This window comes from Artemia sp. Qi Xiang Cuo, chromosome 4 (genome assembly GCF_049724085.1).
Source record: "Artemia sp. Qi Xiang Cuo chromosome 4, ASM4972408v1, whole genome shotgun sequence".
Classification (NCBI taxonomy): Eukaryota; Metazoa; Arthropoda; class Branchiopoda; order Anostraca; family Artemiidae; genus Artemia; species Artemia sp. Qi Xiang Cuo.
In genome coordinates, this window is record NC_142797.1 from 20777100 (window position 1) to 20800600 (window position 23501).

The 23501-nt window shown below is 33.8% G+C and overlaps 1 protein-coding gene across 1 annotated transcript in view; it reads right to left on the bottom strand.

Moving 5' to 3' along the window:
* Positions 1 to 23501, bottom strand: part of Cog7 (conserved oligomeric Golgi complex subunit 7) — a 115260-nt gene that overhangs the window by 31210 nt on the left and 60549 nt on the right. The window contains exons 7-9 of the mRNA XM_089087808.1: positions 14936 to 15164; positions 11324 to 11468; positions 3078 to 3307 (exon numbers count right to left, since the gene is read on the bottom strand). Coding sequence (XP_088943934.1) covers positions 3078 to 3307; positions 11324 to 11468; positions 14936 to 15164 — 604 coding nt within the window. The remainder of the gene's footprint in view (positions 1 to 3077; positions 3308 to 11323; positions 11469 to 14935; positions 15165 to 23501) is intronic.

Consider the following 23501-nt stretch of genomic DNA (forward strand, 5'->3'; position numbering starts at 1 on the left):
TCACTGTACACTTCCTTTCACAACTTCCTTTGCACTTTACTTGCACTATACTTTCCTCAAACCTAAAATCACTATACACTTCCTTTCACAACTTCCTTTGCACTATATTTGCACTATACTTTCCTCAAACCTAAAATCACTATACACTTCCTTTCACAACTTCCTTTGCACTATACTAGCACTATACTTTCCTCAAACCTAAAATCACTATACACTTCCTTTGCACTACACTTTCACTATACTTTCCTCAAACCTAAGATCACTATACACTTCCTTTCACAACATCCTTTGTACTATACTTTCCTCAAACCTAAAATCACTATACACTTCCTTTCACAACTTATTTTGCACTATACTTGCACTATACTTTCCTCAAACCTAGAATCACTATACACTTCCTTTCACAACTCACTCAACTCTTCACACTCACCAATCGTATGACCCACCGGCTCATTCATATTTCCACACAAGCGGCAAAAGTAAGGGCCGTTCTGCCCTTGCCTCCTCCCCAGGAACGAATCTCCAGCATTTTTATTGGGGGGGGGGGGGGGCAAGAAGGGGCCATATCAGGATAGTCAAAGGGCATGGGATGTATAATAATTTTCTCCACATTAATGGGGGGGGGGTAACTGCCCTCCCGCTTGCCACCCCCAAACGACGCCCCTGCTCCTCCCTAAATATTTTCTTCTTACCTCAACTATTCGCCCTCAATTCATTGATGTATTTTCACAACTCCTTTTTAAATTAATCATTAAAAAATGTTCCTTCACCCCATGTCGCCTTTAAAAGCTCATACTGCCAAATCTGTCCTCTTGATCAAATAAAAGGCACGAGTCATGGGCCCGGGGCAATTTTCTTTTTATCGATTCCTTATTTTTGGAGAGAATACCGGGGAATGTCCGACATAACTTATTTTCTCCTTGGATTTAGTCAGCGTTGCCAGTCAGCATTTTCAATGTAATGCATGGTTTGTTGATGACAGGTTAAGTTAGCTTAGATTTTTAACCCATTTCTGATATTTATAACCAAACTAAGCCGAACATAACCAAACATAATCTAACCTAACCTATTTTTAACTTTTACCATCAAAGCTTGCATAAAATGAAAAATATAGCTCGCAAAACTAATTGAATCCAAGCAGAGAAAAAGAAATTTCGACAATTTGCCAGTGAATGTCGATATTAACCAGATTTCGGACATCCACTGTAATATATATACATATATAAGAAACAACAAATATAAATGATCTACAATATAAACCAAGAACGTGTCATCTACAATACAAGGATGTTAAGTTAAACTAGAATTGAGGAAGGCGTCTTCAAGCTACCGTCTTCGCCCATTTCCTACTTGTAAGGTATAGTGAGACCTATATTTACTTCAATTTTGTCTTCAATTTTAGCATAAGGACAGCACACACCAAACGTTTTCTTTCAGCAACTAAGAGGACATGAGTGAGGAATACAAGCGACTTTAAGCGAGATTCAATAAACTTAAAACACAATTATCAATATTCATAATCCTATTGAATTATCAAACTCAAATAGTTCACCCTAAAAGACGCTTAAAATGAGCATGGATCTAGGAAATATTTCTAGTTCAAAAACTGGCGTAAAATACATCGAAATTATTAAAAATATGGTAACTTTTAGTTTGAAAAACGTTATGTCTCTCCACCCCTTTGGAGTCTACTTCTTCTTGACAGTAAGTCCCAGTAAGGAGATAGCCAGGATTTGACTTGGATTTTAAGACCAATTTGGCTTTTTGTTCAAAGCCAGAATTTATTCTCGTATAATCTTTCAGATCTTACAAGTAGGGGAGGAATGAAGAAAGGAGAGTGGACTACCCTGCTTGAAAGAGATTCCAAATCCCTACTTGAGGTGCAGATCCATATAAATCTCCGTAAGGAAGTTCCTCCGTAACCTCTGTAAGCTGGATTCTAGGCAAATTTGAGTTTCGTTATTGGCTGGAACAGATTTTCATACCTTTTTTTAAATCTTACATGTCATAGAGGAACTGAGATATGAGGTTAGAAATGTATTTCCCAATTCATAACGTTGGCTGTAGGTCCATCCCTGGAGGTTCTATTCACTACTGCCAAAAGTTTCCAAGTTCATGAGGGGGTATTTTTAAAGCGGGTCTCCCAGCCCAAATGAACAATATTTATATTTAAGAAATAAGAAGTACCAACTGGATTGGGAGGGTGGGGGCATTGAAATGCCTTCATGGTACTAACTAAACATAAACAGCTAATTATACTTTATGCAATATGGAAATTGTGAAAGTGTATTTTCCTAATTCTATATAGTTAAATCCCTGGAATAGTCTAACCACCTTTACTAATAGATACCCTGATTACACGTAATTAGGGACCCTTCCCCTCTCAAAGAGGATGGATTGTTTTCAAACAACCAGTAAGACACTTACTGGTACTACTTGAAAACTTTGATTGAGAACCAATAATTCGAGATGGCGTAATCAAAAATATCATGGGTCCATCAAGCCTAACAGGAAAGAGAGAGATGGCGGAGAGGTCTCAGTATTTAGTAGATGTCTCTTAAATAGAATGCAAAAAAAAAAAAAAATTAAAAAGTAACTTATAGAGTCAAAATGATGAGCTTAGTAGATTTATCACTCCAATCAACTAAAAAAACATTCTTTAAGGGAAGATAGAGAGATGAGAGAGAGAGAGAGAGAGAGAGAGAGAGAGAGAGAGAGAGAGAGAGAGAGAGAGAGAGAGAGAGAGAGAGAGAGAGAGAGAGAGAGAGAGAGAGAGAGAGAGAGAGAGAGAGAGAGAGAGAGGGGGCAGAAAGAAGGAGAGAGAGATACAATAGGGGGAAAACAGGTTGGCTACTGTATTACTTAAATGACATAGGAACATTCTTTAAGTAAAGATAAAGAGTGAGATAGTGACAGAGAGGGGAAACAGAGAGAGAGAGAGAGAGTATGAAAACTGGTTAATAAATATTATAAAATGTCTATGAACAAAATAAATGAACAATAACAATTAACAACATGAGCGAAGTAAAAAAGAAAACCCTCAAGTGCAAAGACCTGAAGCTACAATAAAAACTTACCCAAACTTTCAACAAAACGTAAACACAGATCACAATTTGAAAAATCATCAGCTTGTTTCCTTCTATTAATTGCATCAAAGAGCAGTTGAAAAGCTCCTAAATAATTAATCAAATGAGCCACCATGGCTTTCGTTAATACAACCAAATGTCTATCAGCAGTCAGCTGTTGACATCGACGCAAAGAATCATGAAACATCACAAATGTGCCGACCGTCGTTTGTTTGATTTCTCTGAAAAAATGATTTAAAAAAAAGTCAGTTAAATAGTGGTGTTTCAAACAGAGTTGACAACGCAGTGCAAAAGTACCGTTTTTGATACAATTTAGAAATTCTGGTACAATTCAATTTATTTTAAACGTTTTTTTAACCTACAAAATTTAAAGGTGAGAAGAACAGTGAAATTTCTATTGTGAATTTAGTTTCAACTGATTCCAGAAACTAATGCTACCTAAATCTTGATATTATTAAAAATCATTGTGAATGGGCCTATGAATAGACAGGCATAAAAGCAACGTTCTATAGATGAAGATTCATGGTTACCAAAGATTGTATATTTTGGCTGCACATATAAGACCAAACGACAAGAAGGTCGTCCCAAAATGGGAGCGAGAAGAGGTCATAAGAAAGAACTTAAAGAAGGCTTGAACCTCATGAAGGGAGAGAAAGGGGTTAAAAAGAGGCTTCGAAAAGGTTGGGGTGGAGGAATAGCGTATCCAGCTTTGTTGGCCTCAGGCAGCTTGGTGCTGCAATGAGTTATTAGTAGTATTAGCAGTAGCGGTAGCAGTGTTGTACTGAAAATAGGCAGGTGTGCAAACGCTTTGAGCAGAACCCTTCTCCCCTTCCCCCGTTGAACTCTTTTACTGTCTCATGGTTTTTTCTATATTTTCTTGTACTTTCCACATAACAAACCAAATAAGGATTGGGGGCATTTTATGCTAGAAAATGTTCTTATCACTTCAGAATTTCAGGCAAAAACAGCGTTGTTTAACAAGCTATTGAGGCGGTACAAAAATTGGCTACATCAACCAGATCGGGTATTATCTGGTATTATCAGAAAATATAATTTTAGTGAAATAATTTCAAAGGAAAACCAGTAATTTTATGGGGGGGGGGGGATATTTCTAAATTTCATAAAATTAGATTGATAAATTCAGAAATTATGTCAAGAAAAAAATTTATCCTATTTATGAGTTCTAAGCTATTATTTGTCATTTGTTTCTTCTTCTTTTGTTGTTTGAGGTGTGTGATGGAGTATAATGGATTGTTTGGATAGTTTTTTCTTTTTTGGTCGTTACGGTGACTCCAGTAGTAACCCAGCAAGCAATTATGTATTTTTATTTATACACATACATATAATGTTTTTGTATTATCAGTATTTCTGGTATATTTAATCTGTGCTTATAACTAGTACTAAAAAATTTTTTTTCTTCTATTGCTGGCACTGCCCTAGGACAACCTGCCTTTGCAAGTTCATGGGCAAGCTAGAAGATTTAGTTGAATGACCTTTTTTTCATGTATTATGTATGTATATATATATATATATATATATATATATATATATATATATATATATATATATATATATATATATATATATATATATATATATATATATATATATATATATATATATATATATATATATATATATATGCACTTAGTTAAGTTCTATTTTTATTAATAAACTTAACATATAAAATATAAAAAAAAAAATTCTGGTCATTATACAAAAAAACAAAATTATACTAATAATACTTTATGACATTTCTTTAGTAACACCATAAATTTCAACATAAGCTTCCAGCAGCAATTTAGTTAGTAAACATCATACATTTTAATCTAAACATACAAAGAAAAGAAAGAAAAAAATTTTAATTTGGGAAATATTAGAAATTATAAAAATTATGGCACCCAACTAAAAAAAAATACTCTAATTTCAATAATTATAGATTACTGAGATACATTTGGATAACAAATTATTTATATACATTTGGATATAAATTATAACGCACATTTGGATATATTTGGACACAATATAAATTTTCGGGTAAATCTTGGTTTTAATTAATCGTTTCTGACTTGGGTATTTTTCAAGCTTTAGTTATCTATAATTTTCTTCTTGTTACCGGAAATTCTTAACGCGCTGTTTAGATGGTACAAATTAATCTCTTGCGGTGCAATTTCGGTCGGAAAACTGATACAATTTATTTCATAGCGTTGGCAATGCTGTCACGAATCGTTAGTATCTCGAAAGGTTTTAATAAGTTGGAGTCGAAGAGTCAGCAGGAAGGAAAGGGTCAAAAAAAAAAAAAAAAAAAAGATTTTCTTAGTCCTAGTCTTCGGTCGCAACTTTTTTTGGTTCTCCCTTTTTCTAATTTTTTCTTTGTTTCTTTTTCTCTCTTGGCTGTTTTATGGAAGAGATAGTTTGGTATTTTGACCACACAAAACCCCCTGTAGCTTAATGGCTACCCTTTTATTTCCTCGATTTTTTCTCGAATAAATTAACTCCCTCTTTAAAAATTAAATAATGATTTTACAAATGTTTTATTAGTACATCCCAGAAATTTGTTTTTAAACTAACTCTTACACAATACCGTGAAAACCTCCAATTATTTCCAGAGCCCTTTTCCCTAGGCTGCTACAAAAAAAACTGATAAATAAAAACTCATCGACACAATCTCCAAACAACATTAGATGAATTTCAATATGGTGGCATTAAATTATTTAAATATCCAATTTTTTTGCAATAAATCTACTTTGAGAATATTTATATTCAAGACCATGGCCCTTTTTTATGGTCTCTGATACGAGGCCCTTTGTTTTGGAACATACTTTATAGAGTATTAAAACTAGGTTTCAAACTTTTCGTTTAAAAATGTATCGGAGTTTTTATTAGTTTTTGCCAAAGATATGGAAATGCTATAACACAAAACGAAGACAACAAAAATTACAGAAGCTCTAAACTGAGTAGCACCTCCAGTGTGTCCGTTTAAATCTTTAGTCTCCGGTAGAAATTTATCCTCCCTTGAATCGGGCGGCACTTTGGCTATCAGTCCTTCCCGAATGAGACATAACGACATTATTGGGTTTCTTTTCACCTCCCTTCGCTGGCTTCTCCCATTACAGTTGGTAGCCCAAGTCTTAAGTTCCTGTACTGGTCTTGGCTTCACATGGGACTCCCTTATATATTGCGGAGATGTTTCGAAGCAAAATTTAATATGTAATCGAAAAAAAAAAATGATTTAAAGAAAGTTAGCCAAGTTAACCAGCAACAGATGACATCTGATACGCTAAATTTTTTAAACCAAAATTTAGATTTTTGTAACGCTATGTTTCTGTTTTTGTCAAAAATTAATTTAGAGTAGGAAAAGAAAACTGTAATGGCTACAGACTGTTGCAATTTTGTAGGTATAACAATCTAGTTATAACCAATACGGTGTTTGGTCAAATTAACATAAGTTGGGCGCAAAAACCCTATGCTTTCCCAAGGCCAGAACAAAATTTACACTTTACTGAAAAAAATATAAATGTTTTTACTTTTATAACTTTAATAAATCAAATAATATTAACATTTTGATTACAAAATATCAATATGTGTATATTAAACTGGCAATGCACACTCATTTGTATTTTTTCAGTAAAGTGCAAATCTTGTTCTGGCCTTGGGAAGGCATAGGGGTTTTGCACCCAACTTATGTTAATTTCTGCTCATTTTGAGTTTGACTCGGTTATTTATTGTAATTTCTGTTCGTTATGGGTTTCATTTATTTATTGATGCTGATTTGTGGTATTTTCACGCTTGGTAGATTATTTGTTTTTGTTTTGGCTAATTATTGGTTTAAGAGAGATTTTAACTTTTGTTTTAAAAACTTATTTTGTTGAAAATTTTTTTTTGATTGATATCTGCTCGTTCTATATTTACATGACCTTGTCAGGGAGAAGTAACATAATTTTTTAAACCTTCTCGTTTTTTAAGAACACACAGCTTTGCTTGAAAATTCTATGTTTAAGAAACTTTCTTAGCAGTTTCTAACAACATGGATCCTTTTAAAAGTCAGGATACACACGCTTGCATTTGATTCAATTTCATAATTCCTCAGTAAAACTGAAATAGAAAGCTTGATAACAATCACAAAAAAATCTGTTTATTTTCTTTAATAGCTTGGATACACTTACACTATTTTGATTTGGTTAAATTTTAAGAGTAGAAGTAGCCCCGGGAGTTTGAATATAATACCCTCAGTAGTTCTTGAGACACTACTGAGATGCCTTATTGGGAATAAACATTATCACAGTGCATTTTGATTCAATCTTAAGGCAACATTTAGTTTTTAAACATAATTGGCAAATGGGAGGGTGGACGTTGGAGGGTGGGAGCGGAAGGGGGATTAGTTGCCTTCCAATCACTTTCGACTATTAAAAAGGGCATCAGCCCTTTCTATTTTCAATCGACTGAGCCATTTTCGAAGTTACTTTCGAATATTAAAAAGCGCACTAGCCCTTTGAATTTCAAATCGAATGAGCCCTTTTTCAAGTTTCTAAGACAAAGATTTCGATAAAAACCTTATATGCCCCCAGGGCATAACTTATAACCCTTGCCCTGAGGGTTTTGGGGGAGTGTCATCCTCAAAAACTGATTTTATGTCTAGAAACCAACTACGCAGAACAAAATGGCTATCTCAAAATTTTGTTGGGTGGTGGGGGGGGGAATGATGGGCGTGGGGGGGGGGAGTTGTTGCCCTCCAATCCTTATCGACTATTAAAACGGGCACCAGCCCTTTGAATTTCTAATCGAATGAGCTTTTTTTGAATTTTTTACGACCACGCCTTCTATATAAACCTTATATGCCCCCAGGGCATAACTTAAAACCCTTGCCCTGTGGGTTGTGGGGGCGTTTCCTCCTCAAAAACATATTTTCTATCTTGAATTCAACCACGCTGAACAAAATGGCTATCTCAGAATTTTGATTGGATGGGTTTGGGGGAATAATAGGCGTGGGGAGAGGGGGGGGCTAGTTGCCCTCCAGTCACTTTCAACTATTAAAAAGGGCACTAGCCCTTTGAATTTCCAATCGAATGAGCCTGTTTTGAAGTTTCTGCGACAACGCCTTCTATAAAAGCCTTATATGCCCCCAGGGCATAACTTAAAACCCTTGCGCTGAGCGTTGTGGGGGAGTGTCCTCCTCAAAAACATATTTTCTACCTGGAAATTAACTACACCGAACAAAATGGCTATCTCAAAATTTTGATTAAATGTGTTTGGGGGAAATGAGGGGCGTGGGGGGGGGCTAGTGGCCCTCCAATCACTTTCGACTATTAATAAGGGCACTATCCCTTTGAATTTCCAATCGAATGAGCCTCTTTTGAAGTTTCTACGACAACACCTTCTATAAAAACCTTATATGTCCCCAGGGCATAACCTAAAACCCTTGTCCTGAGGGTTGTGGGGGAGTGTCCTCCTCAAAACGTAGTTTCTATCTAGAAACCAACTACGCTGAACAAAAATGGATATCTCAAAATTTTGATTGGATATGTTTGGGGGACTGATGGGCGTGGGGGGAGGGCTAGTTGCCATCCAATCACTTTCGACTATTAAAAAGGGCACTAGCCCTTTGAATTTCCAATCGAATGAACCTGTTTTGAAGTTTCTATGACAACACCTTCTATAAAAACCGTATAATCCCCCAGGGCATAACTTAAAACCATTGTACTGAAGGCTGTTGGGGATTGTTTCTCCTTAAAAACATGATTCCTCTCTGTATCTCAACAAAGATAAACAAAGTGACTGTCTCAAAATTTTTATTGGATGTGTTTGGGAAAATGATGGGCGTGGGGGGGGCTAGTTGCCCTCCAATCACTTTTGACTATTAAAAAGGGCACTAGCCCTTTGAGCTTTCAATCGAATGAGCCTTTTTTGAAGTTTCTACGACAACGCTTTCTATAATAACCTTAGATGCCCCCAGGGCATAACTTAAAACCCTTGCTCCGAGGGTTGTGAGGAGTGTCCTCCTCAAAAACCTATTTTCTATCTGGAAATCAACTATGCTGAACAAAATGTCTATCTCAAAATTTTTATTGGATGTGTATAGGGGAATGTTGGGCGTGGGGGGGGGGGGTTGGTGCCCTCCAATCACTTTTGACTATTAAAAAAGGCACTAGCCCTTTGAATTTCTAATCGAATGAGCCTTTTTTGAAGTTTCTACGACAACGCCTTCTATATAAACCTTATATGCCCCCAGGGCATAACTTAAAACCCTTGCCCCGAGGGTTGTGGGGGAGTGTCCTCCTCAAAAACATATTTTCTATCTAGAAATCAACTACGTTATACAAAATGGCTATCTCAAAATTTTGATTGGATGTGTTTGGGGGAATGATGGGCGGGGGGGGGGGGGGGGTTATTTGCCCACCAATAACTTTCTACTAATAAAAAGGGAACTAGCTCTTTGAATTTCCAATCGAATGAGCCTGTTTTTAAGTATCTACGACAAAACCTTCCATAAAAACCTTAAATGCCCCCAGGGCATAACTTAAAACTCTTGCCCCGAGGATTGTGGGGGAGTGTCCTCCTCAAAAAAATATATTTTCTATCTGGAAATCAACTAAGCTGAACAAAATGGCTATCTGAAAATTTTGATTGGATGTGTTTGGGGGAATGATGGGCGTGGGGAGGGGGCTTGTTGCCCTCCAATCACTTTTGACTATTAAAAAGGGCACTAGCCCTATGAACTTCCAATCAAGTGAGCCTTTTTTGAAGTTTCTACGGCAACACCTTCTATAATAACCTTATATGCCCCCAGGGCATAACTTAAAACCCTTGCCCCGAGGGTTGTAGGGGAGTGTCTTCCTCAAAAACGTATTTTCTATCTGGAAATCAACTATGCTGAACAAAATGGCTATCTCAAAATTTTTATTGGATGTGTTTAGGGGAATGATGGGCGTGGGGGGGGGGGGCGTGGGAGTATAAAAACCTTATATGCCCCCAGGGCATAACTTAAAACCCTTACCCCGAAGGTCGTGGGGGAGTGTCCTCCTCAAAAAGATATTTTCTATCTGGAAATCAACTACGCTAAGCAAAATGGCTATCTCAAAATTTTGATTGGATGTATTTGGGGGAATGATGGGCAAAAGGAGGGGGGGCTAGTTGCCCTCCAGGCACTAGCCACTCCAATTTCTAATCCAATGAGCTCATTTCGAAGTTTCTACGACAACTCCTTCTATACGAAGTGCCCGGGTATGGAGAAAAAAAAAAAAAAAAATAATACATTGTGCCCACATCGTTCTTTACTTAGGCAGCGCTATCGCGCTGCCTATGATAAGTTTCTCATACTTTTAGGATAGACAAAAAAAAAGAAAATTCTGGAAGTTGCTGGAGAATTTTTATTACCTTTTTCGCCATCTTAATATTGGAAGAAAGTATTAAGTCCGTATCCAAATTGTTTCCAAGCTATGTTTACTGCGAGAAAAAAATTATAAAAGGAGTAGTATTGCTCCGCAACAAATGAGAATTTAGACAGAGTGTGTATTACAAGACACAATCCTGTCTGCGTAGGAGCTTTTATACATATAATTTCGGCTATGCCGATTCCAATGGTGCAGTTTTCATTTCAATCCAACACCATTTTTTTTTTGGGGGGGGGGGGTTCCAGGTTATTTTTCAAATTCCCATAAATTCGTATTCACAAAAAACATTTACCATTAAGATTAATCAGTTACCATACTTGAATCAGCTTCTAGTGGCAATTTTTTCTCACGTGAAAGTTTTTTTTTTTTCAAAAAAGAATATTACGTTTTTTGTTGCTATGTGCCGTGATTTTTTCTGTGCTAGGTTGCAGCTATCAATGCAACCATAATTCCTACTAGGGGAAACCTTAATCAATCGAAACTTTTGAGATTTAAATTAAATAAAATGAAAACTCTCGGCTTCAATGAAAAATACTGGGATATAAGCTGTTTTTATGAAAAACTAAATTTTCTAACAGGTAAAATAGAGTAAGTTTAAGCATCACAGCACTCTTCAGGATTAAACATTGATAACAGAAAACGCCTCATTTTCAGTCAAAATTTATAAGGATATAATTTGTTTATAGGAATGAAACCTTCAACAGGAAAAATAAAGCTATCTTAGGCATCAAAGTGATCTTCAAATTTCAACTGGATAACAGGAAACCTCGCAGCTGCAGTCCAAATACCCCAAAATAAAAGCTGTTTGTAAAGGAGAAAAATTCCTAACAAGACAAGGGGATTTACCTTAAAGCATCGAAGCAGTCTTCAGATTTGAACTGGATGACAGGAAACTTCTCGGCTTCAATTAAAACATACTGAGATATGAGCTGTTTATAAGGAAAAAAATTTTGCTGAACAAGCTTGTAAATCTTTTCTCGAAATTCCACATCTGAAAAAGACATAAAATCAACTAAAAAATTAAAGAAAATGTATCATTAAAAATCTTCAAAATTCTCTAGTGCAAAAATTAGAACTTATTTCATTGATCTTATTTATTTATTATTTCATTAATTATTTATTTCATCTATATTATTAACTTATTATTATCTATTTATGATTTATTTATACATCTATTTATTATTATATTTATTTAATTCATTTTAAATGTATTTATGATGTAACAGGTCAGCCAAAATCACTAAGGAGCCCTAATTGACCAGAAGCCTTTGTAACAGACACATTTTCAGGTTTAGCTATGCTTTGACATTCTACGCTGTCTGGGCCTTTTTTGTATCCTGAATTGAAACATGTTGAGCAAGTCTATTTTGAGATTTTATTTTTCTACTAATTTTATTTCGCCTTATTTTGTACTTTTTACATTACAGATCTATTTATTTTTTTGAGATTTTATTTTATATTTTGAGAATTACTACGAATCGTATGACTATTGAATCAAACTAGCAATTTTGTAACACGAAAGAAAAGAAAATTGAATATTTTTAAAAAAATAAAATGTCTCTTTTCACATTAATTGCTCTAGACTAACATGAGCATGTTAAAATAACCGCAGATTTTTTGCCCATTATTCTCATTTGGGATTCGTAGTGATGCTTATTGTCACATGTCTTCTAGCCACAGATCTTGCTGCGCTTCATTTTCGTGCACCATTTCCTCAGACATTTTTTCATGCCTTTCAATTTAGCTAATCGGACTCATTCAAAATCATGTGTAATTTTGCATGACGTCACAGATACCGAAAAAATTCTATTCAGCTTTCCCCAGTCGTTATATTTCTGCTTTTATTGTGTTGTTACATAATTCAATAACAACCAGGAATGTCCTAGTGCCTATGCCTTCTAAATATATAAATTACGCACTGGCATAATTACTGTTTTATCCTTTAGTTTCAAGTCATAGGGTAACAAATCAGCAATTTCAGTCGAATTCAGAAATTCTGGCGTGAATTCAATTCCTTCTTCCTGTTTATCCTTTACTTACGCTAAAATGAGACGTTTTTTATTCCATTGTAACTTCTGAAATATCTAAACCCCGCAATAGCATAATTATCGTGTTATTCCTTAGTTTTAAGCCACATTTTCGTTTGCAATTCAGTGTGATTTATTCTGTTTCTTGTTCCCTGCCTTTTTTTTCTGTTCCCTTTTGTTGTTCATTTTCCCTGCCTTTTTCTTTGGCTGTTCGGAGCCATTTGTTATTTCTTGTAATTTTACATGCGTCATAAATACTAAAAACAATACGTCCACCTCTGGGGGAAAAATTATGTAGCTTTTGCTCTTTGCATAGATATAAATGTGACGTAACTCGCATATTTTTTCTTGCACGACTTCAATTCCTTTTTCCTGATTACCCTTCACAGAAACTAAAATAATTTCATTTTATTCCAGGGTGGTTAAGAAATTCATGTGAAGCTGATTCATTTCCCTTTGTATCTTTGCAGACGCAAAAATAACCTTTTTCTTCATTCTAAGGTGAAAATATCAGAAAGCTCAGTAAGTAGTGGCGCTTCTCGCCACTATTCTTTAGCAAAAAGTTCAACATACACAATTCTGAGGAAAATCCAGGGTAAATGGTTGACAAATAACCATATAATTGGCCTTTGGGTGGAACACGAACGGCATAGGTTCTAGGACTGTAGCGGCATAAGACCCTGGAAATTGTATTAAAAAAATAGAATTATGAACTTAACGGTTTTTAAAATAACGGACAAAGGAGGGGATAGAAATTTTGTTTGCAAAGAAAATGGATGTGAATTTTGAAAGACTGTATGCCTTATTCCTCTAGGGAATATTTTCAGAGAAGAATTTGCCTTTCAGTCGAAGTTTAAACATTCGCTTTTTCAGAAAGAAGTATAGGGCAATATTTTACCTTGAATATGCGGTTCATATTGCTATTTAAACAGATTTTCAGAATGTAGGTAGTTTATTGTGATAAAAAAAAAGGGGCAATATTGATACAGGGCACCACTCCTACCTTGAATATGCAGTTCATATTGCTATTTATACAGAATTTAAAAGTGTAGATAGTTTACTGTGATAAAAAAAATAATGGGCAACACTGATATAGGCCAATAGGGCTATGGCAGCGCACTGAGTTTATGATTATAGCGCTATGGCACCCTTGACAGAATGTGTAAAGGACAAGACACAGTATTCACGAGCCTCTCCGATTCCGAACGATTGAATAAAAATGCCGTATTTTGATTGGGAAATGTACAACAATAAATTCACTGAAAGCCTTATTATTTAGCATAGACTATTGGAAATAATTACATAAAGTTTTTTTTAATAAACTAGGATCAAATCTAGCGAGGCAGTTTGAGTCTCCAGCGATGTTGAACAAGGTTATGAAGACTGACTGGATCCCTGTCCCTTTTTTCCCTAAATTTTTGCTGAGAAACTTTTAAGTCGGACAGATTTTGCAACATTTTCTAATGTTGAACATTTTAATGCTTTTGATTTTATTGTGAGATAAATTTTTGGAAATATATTTTTAGTTTAAAAAAGTATTTTAACAAACCCAATAATAAAAGTACTTTGTAATGCATTATTGGAAAATTATTTAAGTTTCAAAATTTTTAAGTATTTTCATTTTTTTTTTTTATTGACACATGAATTGATTTCTCTTTCCCGCGACAGAATCCTGAGAAAATTGATAATAAAAATTGAACGGCGTTAATTCCTCGGCCAAAATCTCACACTAGTTATACTACAAGATATTTTTTGTTTCTGATCAAAGTTTTTTCAGGATCCACGTAAATTGAAAACGATATAGGCATAGCTACTTATTCTTTTCAAATGCCCAAAGTAGAGACTTAAGCAGAATGGAATGAAGGAAATTCGTCCAATTGAGTTTTCAGGCATCTGCTAAAGCTATGATTAGAAATGAGTCAAATTTTACTCCAGCAACCACATTTTTCACATTCAGACGAAAAAAAAATATCCTGTTCGGATAAATGTTGATATTTTTTGAAGGTTAATTCTAAACAAAAAATTATCAATTTGAATAATGTGTACCATTTCCTTGCGACATGCGGGATCGAACTTCAGACCCTTTAATCATTGGGTCAAGTCTCTATCCAATACGCTGTCGCAAGGTATCTTTTAGTTTGATTATTTAGGAAAACAGTACACTTATTCTTGGCAGAAGAATGGTAATGCCACAGATGTACAGCCACTTTTTAGTGTAGTCTAAAGCAGGTTTGAGGATTTATTGCAGCACCAAGCCGCCCGAGGCCACGTGCTAGACAACTTCCAACTCTTTTCAGAATCAAATAAAATACGGGAAAATTATAAAAGCAATCAATGAAGCATACTGAGCTTCTAACACCTTTTAATTTACCGAATTTGAGCAACTATCAATAGAAAACTATTACAAGGCCAAAATTCTAGCGCTACTAACCTAATTTACATCTTTTCACAACCGATTCCGAGCAAAGATTGATACAAAATCGATCTAAATTAGTTTTCAGCGATTCCAACCCAACAAGTTTGTTACCATGACCTTGAAGTACGTCACTCAAAATAGTTGATGGGGTTGGTTCAAGTTTACCAAAAACATCGGCCAAAAGTTCAAATGAATTGGATTGAATATCAAGATCCCTCGACACCATTGATTCTAGCCAAATATTCTGAAACAAAATCAAAGCTTTGCATCTTTAATAATAAAAATAGGTATACATGCGTACATATATCCGTATAATAAATGCGTATAATAAAAATAGGTATACATGCGTACATATATGCGTATAATAAATGCGTATAATAAAAATAGGTATACATGCGTATAATAAATGCGTATAACAAAAACACTTATACATGCGTACATATATGCGTATAATAAAAAATAGGTATACATGCGTACATATATGTTTATAATAAAAATAGGTATATATGCATACATATATGCGTATAATAAATGCTTATAATAAAAATAGGTATACATGCGTACATATATGCGTATAATAAAAATAGGTATATATGCATACATATATGCGTATAATAAATGCTTATAATAAAAATAGGTATACATGCGTATAATAAATGCTTATAATAAAAATAGGTATACATGCGTACATATATGCGTATAATAAATGCGTATAATAAAAATAGGTATACATGCGTACATATATGCGTATAATAAATGCGTATAACAAAAATACTTATACATGCGTACATATATGCGTATAATAAACAATAGGTATACATGCGTACATATATGCGTATAATAAAAATAGGTATACATGCGTACATATATGCGTATAATAAATGCGTATAATAAAAATAGGTATATATGCGTACATATATGCGTATAATAACAATAGGTATACATGCGTACATATCGTCGTGCCCAAAACCAAAGGGCGTATCTGACACTTTTTACGAAAACGAGTTAATGTGCTCCAAAGAGTCATCTAGTGGGGTACTATCCAGTGGGTGCATTTGCAGGGACGTATATTAACACACTTTTGATTTACAGCATAGGCACCTGGGCGTATCTGAAAACACTGACCAGAACCAAAGGGCGTATCTGAACGTACGCCCTTTGGTTGTGGTCACTTTTCGAAGAAAAGATTTAAGTTACAGATACGCCACGAAAAACAAGGAAAACTCAAAACACCAATTAGTGAAATTTTCATCAATTTTCGGAGCTTCAAGTTGTTCCACCACCACAGTCGTAAGCTAGGCCTATCAGTAGAAATGGGGGTACCAGCCCCACGACTCACCCCTGCTGCCACCTACAACTTTTTTTAACACCATATATTGGCATAGAACCACGTGGTTTATGGTTTTTTGTCAATGAGAATGAAAAAACAGGAATTTTGTCACATTTATGTATGTTTTCTTGGATGTTTATGTGTGTTGGTCGATTTATTTGATGTTTTTCATGGATGTTTAATGGTTTTTGTCAGTGAGAATTTGAAAAACAGGAACTTTGTCACATTTATGGATGTCAACAGCAATTCATGTCTGTTATATGGTTTTCTCACTGAGAATGAAAAAACAGGAATTTTCTCAAATGGAAAAACATGAATTTTCTCACATTTATGGTTGTTTTCATGGATGGTTATGTGTGTTGGTCGATTTATTTGATGTATTTCTCGGTTTTCAACATCAAATTATGGATGATTTATGGTTTTTGTCAGTGTGAATTTTAAAAACAGAAACTTTCTCACATTTATGTCTGTTTTCATGGGTGGTTATGTGTGTGGTTCAATTTATTTGATGTTTTTCATGGATGTTTTATGGTTTTGTCAGTGAGAATTTGAAAAACAGGAACTTTGTCACACTTATGTATGTCAACAGCAATTCATGACTTTTAAAAGGTTTTCTCAGTGAGAATGGAAAAACATGAAATTTTTCACTTTTATTTGCATAATGGCTAGGAGAAATTATTGATCCAAGAAGCGTGAATTAATAAACAGGCTGGTTTCTTTTATCTGCAGGTGAATCTAGCCTGTAAACTTGATTTACATAATTGCTAGGGGAAATTATTGATTCACGAAGGGGAGAATTAAGAAACATTAAGGCTTCTTTAATCTTAGGTCTGAGGGATAAACGTTCTTTAGGTCAGAGAGAAAAATTAATATTCTATTTTTAAATAGGGCTTCATTGATCTTTAGTGTCAGGAATTATAATTGACATCACTTGTTATCTTGGAATTATGCGGGAGTCTAAAGAGATAGAAATTCTATTTTTAAATACGGCTTCACGGAGCTTTAAGTCGGAGAGATAAATTGATATTCTAACGAAACCCTAATAGTTTAGCTAGGAAAATTTATGAGATGAAGAGATTAACGTAGGAAAGGGTTTCCTAGAAATTTGAAATGCGTTAGCGCAGAGATGCCAAACAAAAGGAACACGCTGAAATTACGTTTAGGGATTATTTGGGCGAAACCGTTTTATCCATTTTATGGGATTATTTCGGCGACACAGTTAGAGACATTTTGAAAGAAGATTTTAGGAAAGGTTTTAGAAGAGAATTTGAGGGTGAAACTCTGTGGTCGTTATAATACACAAGTTCCATTTGAACAGTGTTGTGAGGTCCTCTACCCCAACCCCAAAGGGTTCCGATCCCCCACCCCAACCCCGAAGGAAGCCCCCGGTACTCAAAGGTCCCCCAAGCTCCCATAGAGCCCCAGCCCCCCAAACGCCCTCCTCAGACCCTCAAAGGCCCTCCTCTGGTCCTCAAAGGGCCCCCGGACCCCCAAAGGGCCAACTCGCTGCCAGAGGACCAAACAGTCCTCAGGTGTCCCCCAGACGCCCCAAAACCCTCCCGCTGCCTCCCCGGCCCTCCCCCCGTTCCCCCATGTTTCCTGGACCCGAGACTTACCACTCGGCGGCGCCAGGGACCCGGACCGCGCCGCCGGTTGCGCCGCAGGGGTGCGCCGCAAAAAAAAAGTAAACTAAAAAGTAAAAATTTCGAACTGTTATCCCCCAAACTCCCTCCTCAGACCCCCAAAGGCCCTCCCCGGGTCCTCAAAGGTCCCCCGGCCTCCCAAAGGGCCAACCGGCCCCCCAAGGGTCCCCCAAACACCCACCCAGGGCCCCCCAAATAGTCCCCTCTCCATTTTTTTTAATACTTTTTTATGGCTTTATTATATCTTTTCTGAAAAAGTTCCATTCATAATGTCATTCCTAAACCCATTTTCCAACCTCAAAGAGTCCCCTCCCCAATTCATAAATACTTTCTTGAATTTTTTAACATGGTATTTTTCTAACTTTTTTACGTATCTTAAAATGACATGAAATATGCTTACGGCTCTACCAATCGTAGGCCTACTCTGTGCTTGTTCATGGACACGACGTGGCTTTTCCACTGGTACTCTATGGCAGGTTATCGACACTACCGAGTTTATTGCATGCATTAAATCAGTATTTTTTACGCAGTGGAAGGATCAACACACAATTCATATCTGTAAAAAGTGAAGATGAATTATTCGACGAAAGTATGTGCACATGAAAAAATCATTGTCGTGTTGAACGCTGACAAGGAGAAATACCTGAACTATGAAACGAGTGCAAGCGGTAACACTATTGGAAATGTATGCATGCGTTGTCATGACAGCGAGAAGTTAGATTTCTTTGGACTATCAAAATCATTCAAAATTGCTCAAGGTGGATATGCGAGAGTGAGAGCACCAGAGATGATAGTGCTAAAGGAGAATGCCAACTTAAAAATAATTGTCGATGATCGGGGAAAACTTCTAGCTAATGGTTCTGGTAGCACGATACCTATTGATAGATCCTATTCCCATCTTTCTGGTATTACTATTCAAATGAAAGCAAAGAAGAAAAGAAAGGCCTACTGCTGCACTAGTTTAATAAATCATATCATGTCTACCTGCCAGAACTGCTATCTATGCAAAAATAATGTGAGAATAGACAGTGAAATCGCAGGCAGAATAAAAAGGACATTAGCAGACAATATCATCAATGAATATAAAGATGAATTGATGGAAAGTGAAGCGCAAGTGTACTAAAAATGTATAATAATGTATTTAACATATTTTTTATATCAATATTCTACATGTCCTTATTTCATTAAAAATATCTTATACATTATTTTGTTAAGTGTTCACTATTTTTAGGGTATGCTAGAACGTCAATCGTTCAGAATATCTATTAAAAAGGTCAGAGATGCAAGAAAAAGAATTTTAGAGATAATGATACTACTAGCAGGTTCAATGTTTCATAGAAGATAGAAAAGTTCAAGATCTCTTCTGAATTTTACCAAAGAACACAATTCAATTCTTATACCACCAGAGAAAATAAAAATCTTCCACTTAAGTTCTTTATTTCACAAAGACATAAAAAATTTAAAGTTCACTTCTAAATTTTTCCGTAGAAGATAGGAAAAGTTATACTATGATAGTGATTATTTTCCATGGAGATAAAAAGTTTCACTTTAATTCTAAATTTTCTTAAATTCAATTCTAACGTTTCTCAAAGAGTCAAATTTAAAGTTCTATTCCAAATATTTTCCCCGGAACAAGAAAAGTCCCAAGACATAAAAAATTTAAAGTTCACTTCTAAATTTTTCCGTAGAAGATAGGAAAAGTTATACTATGATCGTGATTATTTTCTATGAAGATAAAAAATTTCACTTTAATTCTAAATTTTCTTAAATTCAGTTCTGACCATTCTCAAAGAGATGAAAAAATTTAAAGTTCTATTCCTTATATGTCCCCGGAAGAAGAAAAGTTCAACTTCGATTCTGAATTTTCTCAATGAAAATGAAATAAGTTATTGATCAATTCTATTTTCCCAAAATAATATAAAATTTACCACTTCAATTCAGATTTTTATCAAAGAGATGAAAAAATTTAAAATATTGTTCCAAATTTTTCTTAGAAGATATAAAAGATCAAGTTCTAATCTGAATTTTAACAAAGAGCACAATTCAATTCTAATTTCTCCAGAGGAAATAAAAAGCTTCCACTTCAGTTTTAAGTTTACCAAGACATTAAAAAATTTAAAATTCAGTTCTAAATTTTTCATTATAAGATAGGAATAGTTAAACTTTGTTTGTGATTGTTATCTATGAAGATAAAAAGATTCACTTTAATTCTAAATTTTCTTAAATTCAGTTCCAACCTTTCTCAAAGAGATGAAAAAATTTTAAGTTCTGTTCAATATATTTTCTCGGAAGAAAAAAAGTTCAACTTCGATTCTGAATTTTCTCATTGAGAATGAAATAAGTTATTGATCAATTATATTTTCCCAAAATAATATAAACATTTTCCACTTCACTTCAGATTTTTCTCAAAGAGATGAAAAATTTAAAATACTATACCAAATTTTTAACAGAAGATAGAAAAATTCAAGTTCTCTTCTCAATTTTACAAACGAACACACTTCAATTATAATTTCTCCAGAGAAGATAAAAAGCTACCACTTCAGTTTTAAGTTCTCCAAGACATAAAAATTTAAAGTTCTGTTCAAAATTTTTCTGTAGAAGATAGTAAAAGATATACTATGTTACTGATTATTTTCCATGAAGATAAAAAGTTTCACTTTAATTCTAAATTTTCTTAAATACAGTTCCGACTTTTCACATAGAGATGAAAAAAAATTAAAGTTATGTTCCAAATTTTTCATAGAATATTGGAAAAGTTATACTTTGATCGTGGATATTCAAGTTCTCTTCTGAATTTTACCAAAGAACACACTTCAATTCTAATTTCTTCAGAGAAAACAAAAATCTTCCACTTCATTTCATTATTTCACAAAGACATAAAGAAATTTAAAGTTCAATTCTAATTTTTCGGTGGAAGATGGAAAAAGTAATACCATACTTGTGAATATTTTCATGGAAGATAAAAAGTTCTAGTTCAATTTAAAATTTTCTCAACGAAGTCAAGGAAAGTTCAAGTTCTCTTCTGAATTTTCTCAATGAAAAAGAAATTAGTCATTGATCATTTATATTTTTTTCCAAATAATATAAAAATTTTCCACTTTAGTTCAGATCTGTCTCGAAGAGATGAAAAATGTCAATACTGTTCCAAATTTTTCACAGAAGATAAAAAAGTTCAAGTTCTCTTCGGAATTTTAGCAAAGAACACACTTCAATTCTATTTTCTCCAGAGAAAATAGAAATCTTCCACTTCAGTTCTTTATTTCACAAAGACATAAAGAAATTTAAAGTTCAATTCTAATTTTTCGGTGGAAGATAGAAAAAGTAATAGCATACTTGTGAATATTTTCCTGGAAGATAAAAAGTTCTAGTTCAATTTAAAATTTTCTCAGGTTCAGGTTTCTCAGGTTAGGTTAAGTTAGGTTAGGTTAGCCTACGTACGCGCGCGTACGTAGGCTAACCTAACCTAACCTAACTTAACCTAACCTAACTTAATCTAGCCTAACCTAAATTAATTTAATCTTTTTACCATGTTTAAGTTAGGTTAGGTTAGCTTATCATGAGCGCTCGTGATAAGTTTACCTAACCTAACCTAACTTAAACATGGAGAAATGTTTCTAATTATTTATTAATATTTATTTATACCTAACCTGACCTAACCTATTCTTTTTGGTGGTTAGATGAATGAACTGAATTTAAGAAAAATTAGAAATAAAGTGAGACTTTTTATCTTCATGGTAAATAATCACAATCATAGTATAGCCATTCCTATCTTATATGGAAAAATTTAAAATTGAACTTTAAATTTTTTATGTCTTTGAGAAATTAGGAACTGAAATGGAAGCTTTTTCATTTTCAATGGTAAATTTCAGAATTGAGCTAACTTTTTTCTCTTCTCTAAGAAAATTCAGAAGAGAACTTGTACATTTTGCACTTCTTCGAGAAAACTCAGAATTAAAGTGGAGCTCAATATCTTCATGAAGAATATTCACAATCAAAGTATAACTTTTCCTATCTTCTATGAAAAATTTGGGACAATGTTTTAAATTTTTTCATCTCTTTGAGAAAAATCTGAATTGAAGTGGAAAATTTTATATTATTTTAGGAAAATAGAATTGACCAATAACTTATTTCATTTTCATTGAGAAAATTCAGAATCGAAATTGAACTTTTCTTCTTCCGGAAAAATATTTGGAACAGAACTTTATTTAGAATTAAAGTGAAACTTTTTATCTTCATGAAAATAATCAAAATCATAGTATAACTTTTCTTATCTTCTATGGAAAAATTTAGAACTGAACTTTAAATTTTTTATGTCTTGGTGAACTTAAAACTGACGTGGAAGCTTTTTATTTTCTCTGGGGAAATTAGAATTGAATTATGTTCTTTGGTAAAATTCAGAAGAGAACATTTAATTTTTTATGTCTTTGAGGAATTAAGAACTGAAGTGGAAGCTTTTTTTCATTTTTATTGGTAAAATTCAGAATTGAGCTAACTTTTTTTACTTCTTTAAGAAAATTCAGAATTGAACTTGAACATTTTGCACTTCTTCGAGAAAACTCAGAATTAAAGTGATGGTCCTTATCTTCATGTCGAATATTCAAATCAATGTATAACTTTTTCTATCTTCTATGAAAAATTTGGAACAGAACTTTAAAATTTTCATCTTTTTGCAAAAAATAGGAAAGTGAACTTAAGAAAATTAGAATTAAAGTGAAACTTTTTATCTTCACTGAAAAATAATCACACTCGTAGTATAACTTTTCCTATCTTCTAGATAAAAATTTAGAAATGAACTTTAAATTTTTCATCTCTTTGAGAAAAATCAGAACTGAATTTAAGAAAAATTATAAATAAAGTGAAACTTTTGATCTTCATGGAAAACAATCACTGTCATAGTATTACTTTTTCTATCTTCCATCTAAAAATTAAGAGAACTTGAACTTTCCTTGACTTCGTTGAGAAAATTTTAAATTGAACTAGAACTTTTTATCTTCCGTGAAAATATTCATAAGTATGATATTACTTTTTCTATCTTCCACCGAAAAATTTGGAATTGAACTTTAAATTTCTTTATGTCTTTTGTGAAATAAAGAACTGAAGTGGAAGATTTTTATTTCCTCTGGTTAAACTAGAAATGAATTGTGTTCTTTATTAAAATTCAGAAGAGAACTTGAAATTTTCTTCACTTTGCTGAGAAGATTTAAAGTTGAACTAGATCTTTTAATCGTCTGTTAAAATATTGACAAGTATTGTATTAATCTTTATATAGTCAAGCTACAAATTTCGAATTTAAATTTAAATTTCATTATGTCTTAGTGAAATAAAGACCTTAAGTGTGAGATTTTTATTTTCTCTATAGAAATTATAATTGAATTTTGTTCTTTTCTAAAATTCAGTAAAGAACATGAGCTTTATTTAACGTTTTTGATACAATTTTAAATTGGACTATAACATTTTATCTTCTGTTAAAATAATAAATAGTATGGTATTATTCTTTCTATCTCCCATCGAAAAATTTAGAATTAAACTTTAAATTTCTTTATGTCATTGTGAAATAATGAACTTAAGTGGAAGATTTTTGTTTTCTCTGTAGAAATTATAATTTAAG